Here is a 21,005-nt window from a genome sequence, read left to right as displayed (position 1 = left end):
CACTGTTACCGGTCTCCTTTGGTTTTCATATAATCTCTGTAGGCACATCAAAGTCCCCATTCTAATCCCCATCCTTTTGTTTTTTTACAATTCTTTACAACTTTGAAAACAAACTACCTCACCACAATTGTAACACAACTTGTAATTGTATATCCAGATGACTTCCTAACTAATTTTGCACAGGGAACCCAAATCATTCAGGATTTTTTTTTTTTTTTTTTTTTTGGGGGGGTTGGTTTCAGTAGGGTTTCAACTGCAACTGAACTTATTCTTATTCAGTACAGTAGACATGAATCAAGTTGTTCAGTTCTATTCTCTTGAGAAAGTTATATATAAAGGCACATTACATAATCATAATTAAAGATAATAGGTCTTAATCTCTTATACTAGTATAAACATAAGTACTATGGAGCCTGTGCGAAACAAAACGCAAGATCTAAGAGCCCGATATTCAATAGGATTTCACTGGGCAGAAGAGATGGTCAGCCGTAGATAACTGGGTAGTGCTGCTGAATATCCCTGCTAACTGGCTATTCCCTGAAAGGCTATGGTAAGGGTGATTCAGGGATGGAGTCTGGATGGAGTGATACTAACAAGGAAGTGAAAATATTAGGTACATCACTATTTGAACAGAAAAACTGCCCCCATCCATTACCCCCGAGAACCAAATGCTCTCTGGTAAAAACCTACAGAAACACCCCCAAACCAGCCCATCCTTACGCCCAAAATACTGTCAAAGAGGTCAGACCAAACGCCCAACCCGAAAAGTAACTGCTCCAAAGGTTTGGACTCCTATAGCCTCTGGGACTTCTCTTCCCCCCCCCCCCCAAGTGATCCCCTCCCTCTATAATCCAAGCCAGTCCATTCATTATAATGTGTTCAATATCAAGCTCTGTGCCCTGGGATTTAAGGAATTCAGGTAAGCACCCAAGTGAGTAAAAAGAGCTGGTGTCTCTTAGAATAGTCTTCAACAGCCCGAGCTTCCCAGAGGATCAGGGTATGAATCTGACTTCTTCATTTCCAATAAGAAGGCAATTCCAAAGAGGTCCAAGATTGTAGTATGCACTTGCGAGCCAAGAGACACACCTTTTGACACATCACTACCCCTCCCCCACCCCATGGTCAATCCCCTAAAAGTACCAAGGTTGCCCAATAGAAGTTGCTCTGTGGTTCTTGCCAATGTGCAGCCTAAGAATTTAACTAAAATAGCGCATAATGAGCGACCAGAACTTTTGGATACATCAAAATCCCCAGAAAGAGTGTAATAACATATTAGGTTCCCTGCCACACTTAATACATAAAGGTGTGTCTGTTTCACCCACTTTGAGGAGCTGAGTTTGTGAAAAATAAGCCCAATACAGCACTCGAAAATAACATTCCCAGAGTCCTGCAGCAGCCACCAACATGGGAACGCCACCAACACTTCCCCATATGTCCCAAGCTCCTAGCTCCAAGTGAAGCTCTTTTTACCAGTTAGATTTAAGGGTAAGGTAACAAAGCCCTATGAATAGTCAAAACTCATGAGTTGTTTTTTTGCTGGCAAGCAGAGTTTGTCCGGTTCTCGAGATCTACTGGCAGGCCAGGTTTTCAGTATATCTGCAATGAATATGCATGAGAGAGATTTGCCTGCACTGCCTTCTTGATATGCAAATCTCTCTCATGCATGTTCATTATGGATATCCTGAAAACCTGGCCTGCCAGTAGATCTCGAGGACCGGACTTGGGCAGCCATGCCCTAACAGATTTTCTACCAAAATCAATCTCTTCCTCTCCCACCCCTGAAAAACTGGGTTTTCCATCCCAGGTACAAAGGCCAAGTTCCATGAATAAGCAATTGATCTGTAATGGCGGAATCCCCCCTCCAAGCACGAACTAAACATTGCCATGCCACCCTCAATGAAGACTGCAAAATACTATTCTGCAACCTTATAGGAAGAGATCCGCAAGGCTAATTGGGCAAGGAAAATAAAAAGAGGAGCATTGTAGGCCTCTTCCAGCCGGAAGGACATGTGTTGCTCTATACATATCACCGATCCTTCAGATAATGCAATAAGGAAGCCAAATTATAACAGCCAAAATGGGGAATCCCCCAACCCACCTTGACGTCAAGTATTGACCAAATATTGAAACTTAAACTTGGGTTTCCTACAATTCCAACAAAAATGTTTGGTCTAGGGCAGGGGTGTCCAATGTCGGTCCTCGAGGGCCGCAATCCAGTCGGGTTTTCAGGATTTCCCCAATGAATATGCATGAGATCTATTAGCATACAATGAAAGCAGTGCATGCAAATAGACCTCATGTATATTCATTGGGGAAATCCTGAAAATCCGACTGGACTGCGGCCCTCGAGGACCGACTTTGGACACCCCTGGTCTAGGGAGTTGGTCTAGGCTCCGAAGGTCCTTCAACAATTTCAAGGGCAGTGTCTGTAAAACGTACAGCCACTTTGGAAAGATCACCATTTTAATCAGGGCAATATGGCCAATAAGCGATAGGGGGAGGTTTCTCCAGTTTGTTTAACTTGAAATTTAAGTTCTCCTAAATACAGGTTAATTTTGATTCTGAAATCCTACTGAGCTACATTTATTTATTTTAACTAAAACATTTGTACTGTATATCGTCGACTAGATCTCTTTTCATTTCTTCTGGAAGCCCAGTTTTCAAATCCCACCTCTCCTATTGACACTCTTCACTGCCTTGGTCAAATCACTTCATCCTCTGTTGTCTTAGGTATAAACTAGATTATAAGCTAATTTGGGGTAGAGAAATAGCTCATATACCCAAATATGTAGCTCATCTTAAAGCTCAGATTTGGAAAAGGCAAGTAATAGATCTAAAATCTAAAAAAAAAATCATATTCTGTTCAGGGCACTTATAGGGACAAATTCTTGTAAACAGTGTGCAAGCATAGCTTGCATCATCCTGGCACTAAAGCACAAATTCTATTAAGGGGATTGGGACTTGTATCCTGCCTTTTTGTAGTTTCACAACCACACTCAAAGCAGTTTACATATATATATACAGGTACTTATTTTGTATCTGGGGCAATGGAGAATTAAATGACTGACCCATAAAGGCAGTTCCATAAGAAACTGACATTTATAGAATACTTGCTTAAGTCATTTTTGTGCCTAAATTTTAGGTGTGAGCATATGAGCCTGCCAAAAACGCTCAGGCCTAACTACTGTCAAGTGCGGAAATGGAAGTATTGTATAAATCTGTGCCTAAATCCTGGGAAAACATTACATTACATTGATGTCTTCTATCCCGCCAATACCTTTCAGTTCTAGGCGTTTACAACAAGAAATTAGCCTGGGCATTCCCAGGGAGATTACCAGGTTGATAGCTATAGTATGCGATGGGATCTGGGAATGGTCGATATGGTTTTGTTAGATCATTTGACAAATTTCTTGAATAGTATGGTTTTCAGTTCTTTCCTGAATGTTTTGTAGTTGGTCATCGTGGTCAGCAGATTTGAGAGGTGGCGGTCTATTTTTGCTGCTCTGGTGGCTATTACACCGTCATGTATTTTTTTGCTTTGCATGCCTTTGATTGGGGGGGTGGGTAAAGTGTGCTCGAGTTCTCCTTGGTCTGGATGTGTTTTTCCTGATTAGGCAGTTGTTCAGATAGCTTGGTCCATTTCTATTTAGGACTTTGAATAGGGTGCATTTGTGTTGTATGTGTGCTTGTACTAGGAGCCAGTGTGAGTCTTGGAAAGCTGAGGTAATGTGGTTGTATTTTTTCAACGAGTATATTAGTCTTAGGGCTGTATTTTGTACTGTTTATAATTGTTTTAGCATGTTGGTGGGGCATGACAGGTAAAGTATGTTACAGTAGTCCAAGAGTCCTAGGATTAGCATGTGTACTAAGAGTTTGAAGTATTTTCGGACCTGTTTTAAGTTGCGCATAGTTGTGAATGCCTTCTGAATCGTTTTGCTGATTTGAAGTTGCATGGTGCAGCCTTTGTCTATCATTATTCCCAGCAGTTTTAGGTTGGGTTGTAAGGGATATGTGATGGAGTTTATTTCTAGGTTTGTTATGGTTGGGGTTTTGTTTCTTTCTAGAAGTAAGAATTTGGTTTTGTCTTGGTTCAGTTTTAATTTGTGGTCTCTCATCCATTTTGACACTGTTTCTAGTGCAATGTGTAGTTTGTTTGTTGTATTGGGGGTGATTTGGTCGAAAGGCAGGAGGATGGTGATATCGTCTGCATAGCTGTATGACGTTATACCTTGTTTGTCTAAGCTTGTGCCAAGTGTGGCTATGTAAAGGTTGAAGAGTGTTGGTGATAGTGGGGACCTTGGGGGACTCCGCAAGGGTTGTTCCAGGATTCTGATTGTTCATTGTTTGCTTTTACTCTGTATCTTCTTGAGCGGAGGAATCCTTCAAACCAATTGTAGACTTTGCCTGTGATTCCTATTGCCTCCATTGTTTGTAGTAGGATGTCATGATCTACTAGGTCGAATGCCGCTGTGAGATCAAGTTGTATGAGTAGCATTTTTTTGCCTTTGCTTAGGTGTTTGGCTGTGTCTAGGAGAGAGACTAGTAGTGTTTCTGTACTGTAGTTGCCTCTGAAGCCTGATTGTGAGGGGTGAAGAATGTTGTGGGTTTCTAAGTATTCGGTGAGAAGTTTTGCTATGAGGCCTTCCATTAGTTTGACGTATAGTGGTATTGAGGCTATAGGTCTGTAATTGGATGGCTGATCTGTTGCTCCCTTTGGGTCTTTCAGAATAGGGGTTATGATGATTTTGGCGACTTCTTGTGGAAATTGACCCTCTGTGAGCATGTAACTAATCCACCGCATGAGGTGGGTGCGGAATCTAGTGCTGGCGGCTTTTAACAGGTGTGGGGGACAGTAGTTGAGGTCACAGGCTGCATGACTGTATTTTTTGTAGAGTTTGTCTAGGTCGTGCCATTCTGTGTCTGGGAAATCTGACCAGTTTCTGTCTGCTGCGTGGACCTTGTTTTCTTTAGGTGGTATCGAGATTTCATTGAGGTGGTTTGGGGTCCTGGTGAAGGTGTTTCTTGCTGTTGATAGTTTGTTTCTGAAGAATTCAGCCAATTGATTGGCTGTGGGGGGCTGGGCGGTTTTGGTGGCCAGGTAGGGTTTGTGTCTGTGAGTTTCTTTAGTAGTTTGAAAAGTTTTTGGTGTCTTGGATTTCTATGCCTATCTGATTGGTGTAGTATGTCTTTCTTTTTTCTTTTAGCTTTTGTTTGTATTGTTTGTTCAGTGTTCTCCAGGTTGTTTTTGTGCCCATGCCTCTATCCCGAACACACTATAAAAATCAGGCAAGCGATTTATAGAATAGGGTGTAGATTAGCTAAATGTGTGACTGTTAATTTGTGCCAGTTTGTGCTTGTTGAGGCCAATCATTGATAGTTGTTACAAATTAAGCCAGTTAGTTTAGGCATGTAACCCTATTCTATAACAGCACACCTAAATCTGGTTACCACCTCACCTCTTCTCAGCACCCCCAGAGTCTACTTCTTTAATAGCATTGTTTATGTAAAGTGCTGATTTTCCTTTCCTGCATACCCTGCCTTTCTGAAAGGGCTGCAACCAGAAATCTATATATTATAGACATGGGGCTTATTTAGCTACATTTTCTATAACCACCACAATATCTAGACCTGCTTCCTCAGTTAGGTCTTGCAAAACTGTTAGCTGAAATTTTGTAAAGTCCGTTGAGCAATTGTTAATTCAAAAACAGAATGAGAAAGCATTGAAGTAAAGAGATGATAGGACCTTCCCAAGGTTTAAAAAAAGAATGAAGAAATAGCTAAAGCTAAGTACAAAAGTTTGAAAGTTGTATAAGAAAAGTTTATCGATTTGCACAAAACATAGAATATAGAGCACAAGCACTTTAAAAAAACACTAAGGTCTGATGATGAATAAAAGCCAGAAAGAGAAACAAGTCTTCAAATAATTTGGCTGGTGGTTGGCTGGAACTGAAGACCATAGAGGTACTTAGAAACAGGGCTGTGGAGTCGGTAGATAAATGTTCCGACTCCTCAGTTTTTTGTACTTCAGACTCCGACCCCAGGTACCCGAAATTTCCTCTGACTCCGACTCCGACTCCACAGCACTGGTTAATTTTCAGATCGTTAAAATAGAATGTCAAGTTGAGAGAAATGAGCATTTTCGACACCACCTTCTTTTTGCTTTTAATCAAGGTTCTAAGGCCGCAGAAGCTGCTCGCAACATTTGTGCTGTGTATATAGTGGGTGCTATAGCTGAAAGAATCGCTCGTGATTGGTATGCCAAGTTCAAAAATGGAGTCGGTAGATAAATGTTCTGACTCCTCAGTTTTTTGTACTTCTGACTCCGACTCCGACTCCAGGTATCCGAAATTTCCTCCGACTCCGACTCCTCGACTCCGACTCCACAGCCCTGCTTAGAAAGGTATTATCTGAAAAAAAGATCACTTAGAAATTAGGCACTTTGAAGTTTCTTATATGCCGTTGTGGATTGATGGTGTATATTACATAGATAATGTCATAAACAACATTGGGCTATTTTAATACATCAATTTTCAATATAGTAACACAGAACAAGCAGGCAGACCTTTTACAGTTCATACAGTTTACAGCAAAATCTTCCTGGTTATTGATTTTTATATCAATTTTAATTTTAATTTACTTTACCCTGGTATTATATATTCTGTAGCCAGTATATAGAGAAATTCATGCAAAACCATTTGATGGAGAAGAGTCCCAAATCTTGATTTTCATGTGCAATGAATTTGAAAAGCCAAAATGAAACTGAGCTTTCTGAGGTAAATGAAACCAAAATGTGCTGGCTCCTTTTTGTTGTAATTTGCATCTCCTGATACATCAGTCTTCACTGAAGCAGAAACTGTCTGGTGATTTCTGTACAAAATGTTTGTTTTATCTTATTCACCTATCTACAGATTAAGTGGAGGCTGCAGTTTGAATCAATCTTCCTTGGTCCTTGTACACACATTTGTTTGGCCAGGAGTACACATCTTTCTTTGGATTTAGCTCAGACCTTTACATTGGAGGTTCAGAGCAAATTACATTTTAGGTGCAATAGGCATTTCCCAATCCTAAAAGAGCTTATCTTCTAAGGTCCTCATTTACTAAAACACATTAAATAACACAAGCCCCATTAGACTCCATTGAGGGTATTTACTGTGCACTTAACTGACATTAAGATACGTTAACTTGTTAATACACATTAATAAATGAGGCCCTAAGGAAGTATTTGCAACCAAAGACAGTGAAATGTTTTCAAATGATCTTTCCTACCCAGGTCTGTTAAGAGGAAAATATGGTTTTGTTGTTTGTCTGTTAAGATTTATCATGTTTTTTGAAGAGATTTACTCAAGGTGGGGTATAGAAAGTATAACCTGAACAAAGGCAGTAAATTCAATCAGTACATAGTATGGCATAGTATGCTACTTATAATGTCAACACAATACACATTAAAATATTTTAATAGCTTAGGTAAGTAGAGGTGGAACATACAGACAGATAATGCAGAATAGCAGGAGTTAGATGCAAAACATTAATAAAGAAGTCTAAAAGAGAATATGAAAAGAAACTTGCCACAGAGGCAATAATAACTTTTTCAGGTGCATCGGAAGTAGAAAGGGAATCCATGGCATCATGAGATCATGAAGTTACAAAAGGAGCACTTAGGGACAGGGCCATGGTGGAGAGACTGAATTAATTATTTGCTTCAGTCTTTATGGAAGATGATGTACAAGATTTACCTATACCTCAGGTGTGATGATGCAGAGGAACTGAAAGAAATCTTGGTGAACCTGTAAGACATACTGAGCCAGAGAGTCATAAATCACCTGGATTGGATGGTATACACTCCAGGGTACTGAAAGAACTAAAATGTTAAATTACCAATCCGCTATTAGTGATCTCTAACCTGTCATTAAAATTGTCCAAAATCAGCTTAAAAAACAAAACCCTATGGATTAATGTAGCCAGTAATGTCCAAACCAATCTAAATGAAAAATTGGCTAACACGTCTTCATCCCTTGTTGGGAATGTAAAGGATAGAAACTAATCTATTAAATAATGGACATCAGTATGAGCCCTCTGAGAATTAGCGAGGGATTATGGGCTCAGGCAATAACTCATAGGTGACCAGCACCAGACATAAGTCTAAATAAGAATTGCCCCATACATCATTTAGTCCTTTTCAATATGACCACTATAACCAGTGTGACTATAGAATAAATGCAATCCCTTACGCTTCGGGAGACGGCGTTGGCAGATGAAATGCAACTCTGCCGCCTTAATTTTGAAAGCCTGCTCTATGTGAATCTCCACTCCTGACAAAGGTGGCAAAATGGAGCTCTGTCGAGTGGTGATACTGATTCCTCCAGGGCAGCATATGTCTTGGACTGGTCACTGTTGGAAATATGATACTGGGCTAGATGGACTGACCAAGTATGGCTATTATGTTCTTATGATAAGGGGATTAACTTAAGGAAAGTTTTATACAAGGAGTCAGAAAACATGCAAGATAATGCTTACCACATGTATTCTAGTTGAGATCAAGTCTTGCTACAGCATGCTTAGCTTGGCAAATATTTAAAGTGTTTACTGCTTTCTGGAAGTGGCAACCCTAGGTGGCTAGGGTTGGTAGGGGCTGGGGGGATGGTGGGGGGAGTTGGGGGGAAGTGGGGAGGGGGCGGGGTGGTTTTGTTGGGGGTGGGGTTTCAGTTGGTTCAGACAGGTGGGAGGTTGGGGGATTCCTGGGTGAGCGGCTAGAGGGGTGGTGGCTGGGACACTCCTCCGGCTTTATGTAATGGGATATTTTGTACCTGCTCTTGGCTCTTTTTTTAGTTTTTCCTGGAACATAACCTGATTTCTTGGAATGTGGGGGGGGATTCACTCGCCTATTAAGAAGTATAAAATATTACAATTGCTGAATCGTAGGAGAGCCTCCATTGCTTTTCTACAGGAGACCCGGTTATCCTCTGTGGAGCATGCTAAGCTCTGTACTTGGTGGGTGGGTGAGCATTTGGAGGCCCCAGCTCTGGAGGGGAAGGGAGGAGTGGTGATTCTCTTTCGCAAAGGCCTTCACCTGCAAACTCACAAGGTTCTTCGGGATCCTGAAGGACGGTACCTTATTGCCTCTGTTTCTCTTAACCATAAGCCCTTACTGTTTTGTAATCTTTACGCTCCTAATAATCCTTCTGCCAAATTATTTTGGAAGTTGCGTAACCTCTTGTTGCAGTTTGGGAGTATCCCCCTAATCCTCGGGGGTCAACTTTAATGAGGTTCCGGATCCGAGGATGGATCATTCTTCTTCTGTGGGGCGGGAGACCCTCAGGGCTTCCACTGGGGCTTTGCTAATGGCTTCTTCCTTGGGCCTACTGGACGTTTGGCAGGTTTTGCACCCAGTGGAGCGAGATTATTCACATCTTTCTCAGGCTCATGGGACGCTCTCTCGAATTGATCTTATCCTCCTTTCCCGGGATTTGCTTCCTGTGGTTCAGGAGGGTGCTCCTGGGTCCCATTGAAGTCTTGGATCATGCTTGGGTGGGTCTACGTTGGCGTTGGGGGTCCCCTGGGTTGGTGGTATCCCATGGAAATTTCCTTGTCACTTTTATCATAATGCCCGCTTTCACGATTTTTTACTAGCCAAGTTTCCTCATCATTTCTCTTTCCTTCATGTATATTTGTCTTTCCACGGTTTCTCTCTACAGCTTCTCTTATCTCACTTTCTTCTACTCTTACTCCCTCCTCCATTTCTCACTCTTTTTTCACCTTCATGTCTTTCAACCATGACCCCTCTTTTCCTACTGCCACATAGCCGCCCTCCATCTTTTTTCAGCTCCTTTTCTCTCTGCAGTTTGTATCTCCTCTGCCTTCTCTCCTTCTTCTCTCCTAGATCATGTCTCCTTCTGCCAGCAATCTGCCCACACACAGCCTATGCTCTCCCGGAATTCTTTTCACCCTCCCAGTCTGTTTCTACTCCTCCCCCACAGCCCCACTATCAGTTCCTATCCCCCCTCACCCAGCCTCTTTTCCCTTAACAGCTCCTTTCTGCCTCTTGCAGTATTTCAGAGCAGCATTGTCTCTCCTAAACAGTGTCTTTCCATTCCCTTCACCTCTTCCTTGCCTTCTTTATTCCTCTCCCACTACATCTCATTTTTTTACCTTCACTCTTTTCTTGCAAAATTCATTCCTCTCCCAGTACCTCTCAGTCATTTTTACGTTAGCTGCTATAGATATTTTGGAACATAGGTCAAATTGTCATGACAATAACGTTATCTGAAACTGTCTGTTCCTTTTGTCCATGTCAATCTGCTACACTTGCCTTCCCCATTGGCAGCTGCTAGACTACAGCAACTCCTTCCTCCCCTGTATTCTATTGGACAGGCTGCAGGGGGAGGAGGGAGCAGTAACTAGGATACAGAAGCTTCCTTCCTGAGTTTTCTTGTAGCTCTGCAGCAGGGAGCTTGCTGTGGCATATCTCCAGACTTACAGGAAAAAATATTGGAAGTGTACAAGCACCCACAGAGCTGCCTCCTATACTTTGAACAATTAATCAAATATAGTAAAAATTGGGTCATTTATGTCAAATGATTAGGAAAGAGGTTGAAGTGACTGCATTTTATCTACATAAAGAGCAGGATGGAGTGAAGGACAGAGGAAGATGAATGCACTGAGGGGAGCAGGTAGGGGGATAATTTAGGTATATTAGCTTGTTCTTCCCCTATTTTGTAAAAAAAAATTGTTACAGGGAACTTAAGTGGTTATTGCACCCTCATTGGCCTGAGCCTGAACCAGAACCAAACTGGAACAGCTTAAATAATGGTTGAACCCAAACTGGAATTAAACTTAAATTTGAAAGGTTTGACTCCCTGATTTGAGGGGGGGGAGGGGCAACATATGAAGGGGTTAAACTTAATGAAATAAAATTCATATAACATCCAGTGGCATAATTCAGACCTCATCTCTGCCACTATGTGTGACTCAGGAAAGTTGCTTCATGTCACAATTGCAATAGGATCCAGTTGAAAACAGCTTTACTAAATTGGTGTCTTGGCCCATTATGCCTAGACCCACTCTCTGAGATTGCTTTTAAATCCTCCCTCCCCCCAAAAAAATCCTCTTTCTTATCCAGACCCTTTTATATTAGGTATTAGATTAGCTCTAGAGATGTCAGTGGGAAAGTTGTTTGGGGGTCATTTTATTTGTTTTCAGGTCAGACTGCCCCAATTTTCAAGCAACCCCCCAAAAATCTGTTTGTTTTACAGATATTTTTTTCATAGTTTTTGGACATTTCTTGGTTTGTTGCACACAGTTATGGTATTAATTTTATTTTAATAAGCATTAGAATTTTTTAATGTGAATTTTTTAATGTGAAGTTTTAAGGAGGAATGATGATCTCTGTTTTACAGTAAGTATCTGTAAAATACTGCTATGCCTACTTGTTCTATAGAAATATTTATTAATAATAATAATAGTAGTAGTAGTAGTAATAGCAAAATATTTATCATAGACAGGCTTTCCCAGTAAACTACATTTAGGGCTCCTTTAACAAAGGTGCCTTAGGGCCTTTACACGCAGAATAGGGCACGCTAAAATGCCACGCATACTAGCCGCTACCGCCTCCTTTTAAGCAGATGGTAATTTTTTGGCTAGCATGTGCTAATTTTGTGTATGCTCTAAAAACGCTAGCCCACCTTAATAAAAAGGAGCCCTTAAATTTGTTACTGATAAACACTTTTAAGAGTGAGGTAGAGAGAGTTCCAGTAACTAAATTGGTCTCTGCTACTGTTGGTGGATTACATTGAGACAACCGAAAGCTATCGGATCGGTAACAATTTTCTAAGTAGCTTAGAGGGGCATTAAACCCCCCCCAAAAACATCCACATCTCACTTGGATATTTCCAGTTGGACGCCCAAAGTCGGAGGAGCAGAAATGACCATTTTCGAATGGCAATTGCTGGACGCCAAATATAATTAATTTTTTGGAAATTGTATACTTAGATGTTTTTGGCCACTGGAACGTCTAACTTTATACCCCATTTTCAATCAGAAAAATATCCATGTTGAAAATTTCCAAATGCAGACCATTTGGATATGGAAGGGGCCAGCTTATTAATGGACTGGCCACATAGACATCCCAACAGAGCAGTGTGACACCTTAGAGGGTGCTGCTGTGAGATTCACATAAAGATTGCCAGATGTGAGGGTGGGATCCAAGATGGCGGCAGTATAGTGGAGCGTTTCTGAGCTATAGACCAGAGTTCCCGTTGTTACCTTAAAAATGCCTCTTTCAAAGAGAAAGGGGAACATGCGGCCTGAACCCTTGGTGGCAGGCACTTCCCTACCTGCTCAGCGATCTATGCAAAGTTTTGTCTCCACAAGTGCCCATAGTGCAGTCTGCTGTCTCTTTGGTGGGAGGAGCCGTCGAGTAGCTGGACTTTGATGTTTCACTCTCCCCTCCGGGCTCTGTTCCTCCACCGCCTCCGGCTCTTCCCTCGGCACAGCTGGTGGTTCCTGGTGAGGAGTGCTCATCCGGGGAAACCCCAATCCAAAGGGCAACTGCCACAAGATTCGGAGAGGAGCATGGATAGCTGGGACGAGTAGTGCAGGCTACTTCCCAGCTAGTGAAACTGGCAGCAATCACTCTGGAGAGCATTTGGGAAGCTCTCCAGACACTAAACATCTCAATATCAAGGACTTCAAATGAAGTTTCAGCTTTAGTAAGTACAGTTGATATTCTGGGAAAGAAATTGGATGGGACTAAAGTAGAATTTTCTCAAGAATTAAAAAAGGTCTCGGTCAAGACTGAGAAACTTGAAGACTTAACATCCGGGATGGTAAAAGAAAGAATTGCTCTAAATAGAAAGATTGAACAAATAGAAAATTTGAATCGCAGATTGAATATAAGAATTCTCAATTTTCCTAAATCTCTGGTGATGACTCCCATTGACCTATTGAAAAAATACCTGTCTGAAATTTGAGTTTTTCCTCTGACAATATCCCGCCAGTAAACTGTATTTACTATTTGCCAAAGAAAAAAGATGGGATCGGATCCAGCAAATTTACAACTAAGTCCAGTTAATGTTCCTTTAAATGTTACGAATTTATTGGAATCTACTATCACTGAAAATACTGAAAGAGCAACTTTATTGGTGTCTTGTGTTTGAACAGGACATTAATGCTGTCTTTAAAATGTTCTTTAGAAATTCTCAGGTACAATTTTGTGGTAAAAAAAAAAAAAAAGTCTGGATATTTCCAGACGTTACCAGACAAACTCAAGAACGAAGGAAATTATTCCTTGTCATGAGACCTGAAGTGGTTTCATTGGGTGTCTCATTTCTGCTCTCTTATCCTTGTAAATTGCATGATAAAATATTTAAGGACAAAATATGTGTTCTTTTCCCCAGAACAACTAAGGGCATTTATTGATATGAAGAAATTGGTTACTGGGAATGCTTAGTGTTATTAAACAGTTTAATTTGAATTGTGGGACAACTGTTGTTTTCTAAGATAGAAGAATCTCCTCTTTAATTTCACTTGGATTTCTTGACTCTTGCTCTGATTGTGGTCTAAGAAAGATTTATAGATTATATATTTTTTTGTTTAATTTCCTGTTTGTACAATTCTTTCTGTATTTCTTAAACAAGTATGTTCTTGGATATAATTTTCAAATCTTTAATAAAAATTAAAATTAAAAAAAAGATTGCCAGATGTATATCTTACCAGAACCCCTTATAATTTATGGTGAGCCTCCCCAAATAAACAAACTCCCCAAAATTTACTATACCCCAGTAGTCCTTATGCTGCAGGTGACATCTCAATCACCATCAGTCTGTTTTACTCATTTCTTTAGATTTATCATCTGCATTTGATACAATTGATCATAAGCTCATACTGGCCCGTCTGAACGACATTGGAATCACAGACCAGGTCTTGGATTGGTTCTCATCTTTCTTTACAGATTGTTCCTCTAAGGTAGTGTTTAATAAAACTTCATCAGACCCATTTACAACAGATTATGGTATCCCACAGGATTCAATTTTATCTCCCTTAGTTTTTAATATTTTCCTTGCACCCCTTTTAACACTAGGACAATCCATTGGCTTTACTATGTTTGCTTATGCAGATGATGTGCAATTAATTCATCCAATAGATTTAAGCGATTTAACTAAAATAAATCATATAAACAAAAAATTGGAAAAAATCAGCTCTTGGTTAGACTTATACTTAGAGGGGCATAATCGAAAGGAACGTCACAAGTCGTCCAAAGTAAAAAAACAACCGAGGACACATTTTCGAAAAATACGTCCAAAATTTTTTTGTTTCAAAAATCGTCTAATTATACGTCCTGCTGATCTGATCGTCCAAGCCGCTAAATTGTCCATCTTTATACCACATTTCCATCCAACTTTTTGTCTAAGTCAAAAACGCCTAGAACAAGCCCTGTTGGATGTGGGATAGAGAGCTGCACGGGAACGGGGACGACGGGAATCCCGCAGGACCCGCGGGCATCCCGCGGGTTCCCCCTTTGGGTCACGGGGATCCCGTGGGGACGCCCCTAGGGTCGCGGGGATCCCGTGGGGACGCCCCCTAGGGTCGCGGGGATCCCGTGGGGACGCCTCCGAGGGTCGCGGGGTTCCTGCGGGGCTGGATGTACTCAGTCGCGCGGCTCTTCTCCCTACCTTCTCTGCTTGCAGCACAGAGCCGAACGGAAGTCTTCCCGACGTCAGCGCTGACATTGGGAAGACTTCCGTTTGGCTCTGTGCTGCAGGCAGTGCAGGTAAGGAGGAGAGTAGCCTCGCAGTTCGAGTGGCTACCAAGGGAGGGGGCGGTCCGCCCCGCCACACCCCGCCCCGGTTGCAGCACAGCCGGCCAGGTCCCCTTACTTTTGTGGCACTTCCCCGACCGACCGACAACAGCCCCGGCCCGACAATCCTCCCTGCCCTGTAGCCGCGAATCTAAATTATCTTCTTACAGCAGCTGTAATAAGGTAATTTAGATTCGCAGTTAAGGGCAGGGAGGTTTGTCGGACCGGGGCTGTTGTCAGTCGGTCGGGGAAGTGCCACAAAAGTAAGGGGACCTGGCCGGCTGTGCTGCACCCGGGGCGGTAGAGAAGGAGTGGGGAGAAGGACGCTGAAAGGCCATGGGGAAGACGGGAGGGGGGGGGGAAGGACTCTGAAAGCACTTGAAGACAGAGGAGGGAGAAGGACGCTGAAAGCACATGGGGAATACAAAGGGGTGGAGAAGGACGCTGAAAGGCCATGGGAAGGGCGGGGGGGAGGACTCTGAAAGCACTTGTGGAAGACAGAGGGGGGGAGAAGGATGCTGAAAGCACATGGGGAAGACAAAGGGGTGGAGAAGGACGCTGAAAGGACATGGGGAAGACGGGGGGTGGAGAAGGACGCTGAAAGGCCATGGGGAAGACAGAGGGGGGAGAAGGACGCTGACAGGACATGGGGAGAAGGACGCTGAAAGGAAATGGGGAAGAGAGAGTAGGGAGAAGACGCTGGCAGGGAAGACAGATGCCAGACTATGGGGGGAGCGGAGAGAAGAAGATGGGTGCCAGACCAATTTGGAAGGGGGAAGAAAGGGAGAGGCACAGTAACAGAGCAAATGGAAGATGCAGAAGGAAGAGAGACAGTGGATGGAAGGAATTGAATGAGAACATGAGGAAAGCAGAAACCAGGCAACAAAGGTAGGAAAAGAATTATATTTCTTTTTTTTTATTTTGCTTCAGGATAAAGTAGTATATTAGTTGTGTTGATAAAAATTTATAAACATTAGAGGCTCTGGTAGAAACCCATTTGCAAAGTATGTATTCTTCCCAATTAATATTTTCAAATTAATAAAGTCTTTTTGCTTATTTGTAAATGGGTTTCTACCAGAGCCTTTAATTCAGTAGCATAATTAAATGAAATAACTATTTCTGAAGTTTATAGGGACGGGCGGGGACGGAGGGGATTCCTCGCGGGGACGGGTGGGGACGGAGGGGATTCCTCGCGGGGACGGGTGGGGACAGAGGGAATCCTCACGGGGACGGGTGGGATTCCTCACGGGGACGGGTGGGGACGGTTGGGACTTTGGCGGGGACGGGTGGGGACGGTTGGGATTTCTGTCCCCGCGCAACTCTCTAATGTGGGAGGGGTCTGCAAAGTGATGGACTGAGCACCCAGACATGCCACCTAAATAGTGAGATACCTTACAGGATACTGCTGTGAGCTTCACAAAAAGGGTGCCATGTCTTCTCTTCACAGCTCCCTTATAGGTCATGGTGAGCCCCCCAAACCACCTCCAAAATCCCCTAGACCCACTTATCTCCACCCCAGTAGCCCTTATGGCTGCAGGAGCCACTTATATGCCAGTACAAAAAGGTTTTGGGGGTTTATAGGGGAATGCACATGTTTTTAAGTATCAATGCAGTGATTACAGGGGCTTATGGGCATGGGTCCACCTCTCTATGGGTCCCTAACCCCCCCCCAAGACGGCTTAAGCCGCTTCTATGCTGAACGACTAGACTTTCCTATGCCAGGTAGCCAGGTGATGGTCTGGAGGCTGAATTTTAAACATAGTAACATAGTAGATGACGGCAGATAAAGACCCGAATGGTCCATCCAGTCTGCCCAACCTGATTCAATAAAAAAAATTTTTTTTTTTTTTTAAGTTTTTCTTCTTAGCTATTTCTGGGCAAGAATCCAAAGCTTTACCCGGTACTGTGTTTGGGTTTCAACTGCCGAAATCTCTGTTAAGACTTACTCCAGCCCATCTACACCCTCCCCTGCCCATCCTCCACCAAACGGCCATACACAGACACAGACCGTGCAAGTCTGCCCAGTAACTGGCCTAGTTCAATATTTAATATTATTTTCTGATTCTAAATCTTCTGTGTTCATCCCACGCTTCTTTGAACTCAGTCACAGTTTTACTCTCCACCACCTCTCTCAGGAGTGCATTCCAGGCATCCACTACCCTCTCCGTAAAGTAGAATTTCCTAACATTGCCCCTGAATCTACCACCCCTCAACCTCAAATTATGTCCTCTGGTTTTACCATTTTCCTTTCTCTGGAAAATATTTTGTTCTACGTTAATACCCTTCAAGTATTTGAACGTCTGAATCATATCTCCCCTGTCTCTCCTTTCCTCTAGGGTATACATATTCAGGGCTTCCAGTCTCTCCTCATACATCTTCTGGCGCAAGCCACCTATCATTTTCGTCGCCCTCCTCTGGACCGCCTCAAGTCTTCTTACATCTTTCGCCAGATACGGTCTCCAAAACTGAACACAATACTCCAAGTGGGGCCTCACCAATGACTTGTACAGGGGCATCAACACCTTCTTCCTTCTACTGACCACGCCTCTCTTTATACAGCCCAGCATCCTTCTGGCAGCAGCCACTGCCTTGTCACACTGTTTTTTCGCCTTTAGATCTTCGGACACTATCACCCCAAGGTCCCTCTCCCCGTCCGTGCATATCAGCTTCTCTCCTCCCAGCATATACGGTTCCTTCCTATTATTAATCCCCAAATGCATTACTCTGCAAGGTGTGATTAATATTTTTATGGGGGTGGGGGTCGGTGATCACTGGGGTAGTGTGTGTGTATCTGTTTTATGTGTTTGCAGTGCTTATCTGGTGACTTTAGGTGGGTTTTTGTGACTTAGACTATGTTTTACATGGTCTAAGTCACAACGTCCAAGTTCCGTTGATCCTGGGCTGTAAAACTTTTGGTATAGGACATTTGAGAGAGGCTGTATAGGACATTTCAGAGAGGGAGCATCCATTATTGAATTGTGATGGAACTTTGACAATAACAGAAATGTTAAAGTAAAGAAATGATCAGAGTGATGGTCATTTTTATTTTTTACTCCAGTTATAACAGAATTGTTAGAATCTGATTGAGAATCTTGCATGGTTAATTTTATTTTTGTTCTGGCAGTATTTTCCTATCTCTTTGGGCTTCTAGCTCAAACTCGTATGCAGCTATTGATGGAATGTGGTGCTACTAAATTTATTCACACTGCTCTTGGGTGTTTCCCCTTTGAAGGAATACCTTGTCAGCTGGAGTAGCTGGAAAATGCTTGCCTTTAGTTCATTATTGGAGATAAAGTAGCAGACTAAATAGTCTGCGATTTGAAAAGAGTTTTACCGTAGCAGTGAATCTTCATTTATACACCATTTTGGTGGTACCTCTGATGTAGCCCTAGTGAAGGGCGAAACATGACCGTGTTGGGCATTGGTTTGTAGCTTATCTGTGGGTTGAAGTAGTTTAATTGATCAGACTGTCTATTTGGTCTGCTACTAAATCTTCATCTTGACATTAGATCAACTGCCTTGTTGCTTTCTTGGACCTTCTAGTGCATTAGTTCCATCTTTTTGGATTTATTTAATAAAAGTTGTTTTTTTTTCCACTTGTACGTGTCTTTAGATGCATATAAAAGGCCTCTTCTAAAATTACCCCTTATGTACAAAGTATGCTATCTGATAAATGGGTGTGTTCTTGTGACCTGGGTTTAGACATGTTTGGAGGAGCATGGACAGTCATAAACTGCATATATAGGTTATAAAATGCACAATTATATGCACACTTCAGCCATTTATGAATAGCTCCCAAGCTAGTATGTGACTGTGCTTTAGCACTATTTCAACTGGTTTTGTGATGCTATTTTATAAAAAATATTTGGGTGCTTGTATAGCCTTATAAAATATGTTTAAATTGAACACCTAACTAGCCTCCTGACCTAGGTCAACGTTTATAAAGTTAACCTCCATAATTACTAGAATGACATTGTATCCTTCCTCTTATCTTCCTTTCTCCCTAGGTGTGTATACATAAAATCTGAATTTACATTTATTACATGCCTTTTATTATTAAACTTGGGGTGATTTTACTAGTTTTATTTTAAGCATTTGTATATAATATGTAAACTGCTTTGATTGTAATCATAGAAAGGTGGTATATTAAATCCTATCCCCTTTCCATTCCTTTTTAGTTTATTTTTGATATACTGCAAATCATAAAAGAACACTTAAGAGGTTTACATAATCAAATGGGATAGGAGGAGGTTATAACAAGATATACTACAGTATAACTAAACACAGACAACATACAGAAGGAAGGCATAAAAGGAAAAAGTCACTAATTACAGTTAGAATGGATGAAGAGGAGAGAGACAAACAAGAGGTAATATACTGAGGACAATAGAAAAAAATTGGCTTGTGTGATTATGATTGTGGGAACTCCTGAGTAAAGGGATGAGTCTTGAGGGCACTTTTAAATCTTGAGAATGGGGATTCAGCTCTGAGAGAAAGAGGCTGTCCATTCCAGAGGAATGGGACCCCTGCTTTTAAAACAGAAACTATAGATTGTATCCAAACAAATGTGGCATTGGTACAGGACAGTGAGAAGGTGTTGATTGGAAGATCCAAAGGTACACTGTGGAGTATATCCTATGAGCAGATCAAACAGAAATGATGGAGTGAGTTCCAGACTATAAAACCCAATGAGTGATGGGCAAATATTTCTACATGACCTGAAAGACCACAGGTAGCCAGTGTTCTGAGATAAGAAGAAGGGTGACTTGATCATATGTTTTCTTATTAAACAGCAATTTAATGGTCATGTTCTGGATACATTGTAATATTGTTGTTGTTAGGTGCCATCGACTCATGCTTGAGTCCTAGCGATTTGATGAATTGCGGATCTAAAAAGAAATCAGTTTTGTGCCAGTCTGGAAAGGTCCTCCAGCATCATCCCCATGGTTGTTTTCAATGTATCCAGCCATCTGATTGCATGACATTCTCTTTGCCTGGTTCCTTCAATCTTCCCAAACATGATTTCCTTCTCCAGTGATCTCTCTTTTCTGATGGTGTGACCAAAATAAGACAGTCATAACTTCATCATGTGGGCTTCGAGTGACATAGCCAGTTTGATATCTTCCAGAATCAATTTGTTAGTTCTTCTGGCGGTCCATGGCATGCCTAAAATCCTTCTCCAGCACCAAAGCTCAAATGAGTCAATCTTCTTTCTGTCTTGTTTCCGTAGTGTCCAGCTTTCACATTCATAACTGACCACTGAGAAAATGAGTGTGTGGACAAGTCTGATCTTCATTTAGAGTGTTACCTCCTTGCATTGGAATACTTTGTCGAGAGCCTTCATTGAAGAGCGACCAAGTGCTATTCTGCGGAGTATCTCCTCTCTGCTAGTTGATTCTTTGTTTACAAGAAAGCCCAGGAGACTGAAATCCTGTACGACTTCTATTCTATCACCTTCAAGCTCAAAATCTTAATCATTTTGCATGTTCATGATCTTCGTCTTGTTTATATTCAGTTCTAATCCTGTGTTATGACTTTCGACTTTGACTTTTCTTGGTAGATAGAAACATGATGGCAGATAAAGGCCAAATGGCTCATCTAGTCTGCCCATCAACAGTAACCATTATCTCTTTATCTCTCCGAGAGATCCCACTTGCATATCCCAGGCCCTTTTGAATTCAGACACAGTCTCTGTCTCCACTACCTCTTCTGGGAGACTGTTCCATGCATGTAAAAAAGTATTTCTTTAGATTACTCTGGAGCCTATCGCCTCTTAACTTCATCCTATACCCTCTCATTGCGGAGTTTCCTTTCAAATGAAGAGACTCGACGCATGCACATTTATATTACATAGGTATTTAAACATCTCTATCATATCTCCCCTCTCTTGCCTTTCCTCCAAAGTATACAGGTTGAGATCTTTAAGTCTGTCCACATACGCTTTTATGATGAAGACCACATACCATTTTAGTAGCCTTCCTCTGGACCGACTCCATCCTTTTTATATCTTTCTGAAAGTGCGGCCTTCAGAATAGTACACAATATTCTAAATGAGGTCTCACCAAAGTCTTATACAGAGGCATCAATACCTCCTTTTTCCTACTGGCCATACCTCTCCCTATGCAACCTAACATCCTTCTAGCTTTTGCCGTCACCTTTTCAAGCTCTTTGGCCACCTTAAGATCATCACATACAATCACACCCAAGTCCCGCT

The 21,005-nt window shown here is 41.9% G+C and overlaps 1 protein-coding gene across 11 annotated transcripts in view; it reads left to right on the top strand.

Annotated features, from left to right (window-relative positions):
• IRF2 (interferon regulatory factor 2) overlaps positions 1-21,005 on the top strand; it is a 158,987-nt gene that overhangs the window by 42,139 nt on the left and 95,843 nt on the right. For 5 of the 11 annotated variants that reach the window (XM_033943347.1, XM_033943262.1, XM_033943281.1 and 2 more), the window contains exon 3: positions 18,970-19,160. The exons of the other annotated variants lie outside the window; for them this stretch is intronic. In XM_033943347.1, coding sequence (XP_033799238.1) covers positions 19,131-19,160 — 30 coding nt within the window. In that variant the 5' untranslated portion in view covers positions 18,970-19,130. The remainder of the gene's footprint in view (positions 1-18,969; positions 19,161-21,005) is intronic. 11 annotated transcript variants of the gene reach the window in all.

This window comes from Geotrypetes seraphini, chromosome 1 (genome assembly GCF_902459505.1).
Source record: "Geotrypetes seraphini chromosome 1, aGeoSer1.1, whole genome shotgun sequence".
Lineage (NCBI taxonomy): Eukaryota > Metazoa > Chordata > Amphibia > Gymnophiona > Dermophiidae > Geotrypetes > Geotrypetes seraphini.
The sequence above is the reverse complement of the archived record's forward strand: the minus strand, read 5'-3'. Positions and strand labels throughout refer to the sequence as shown.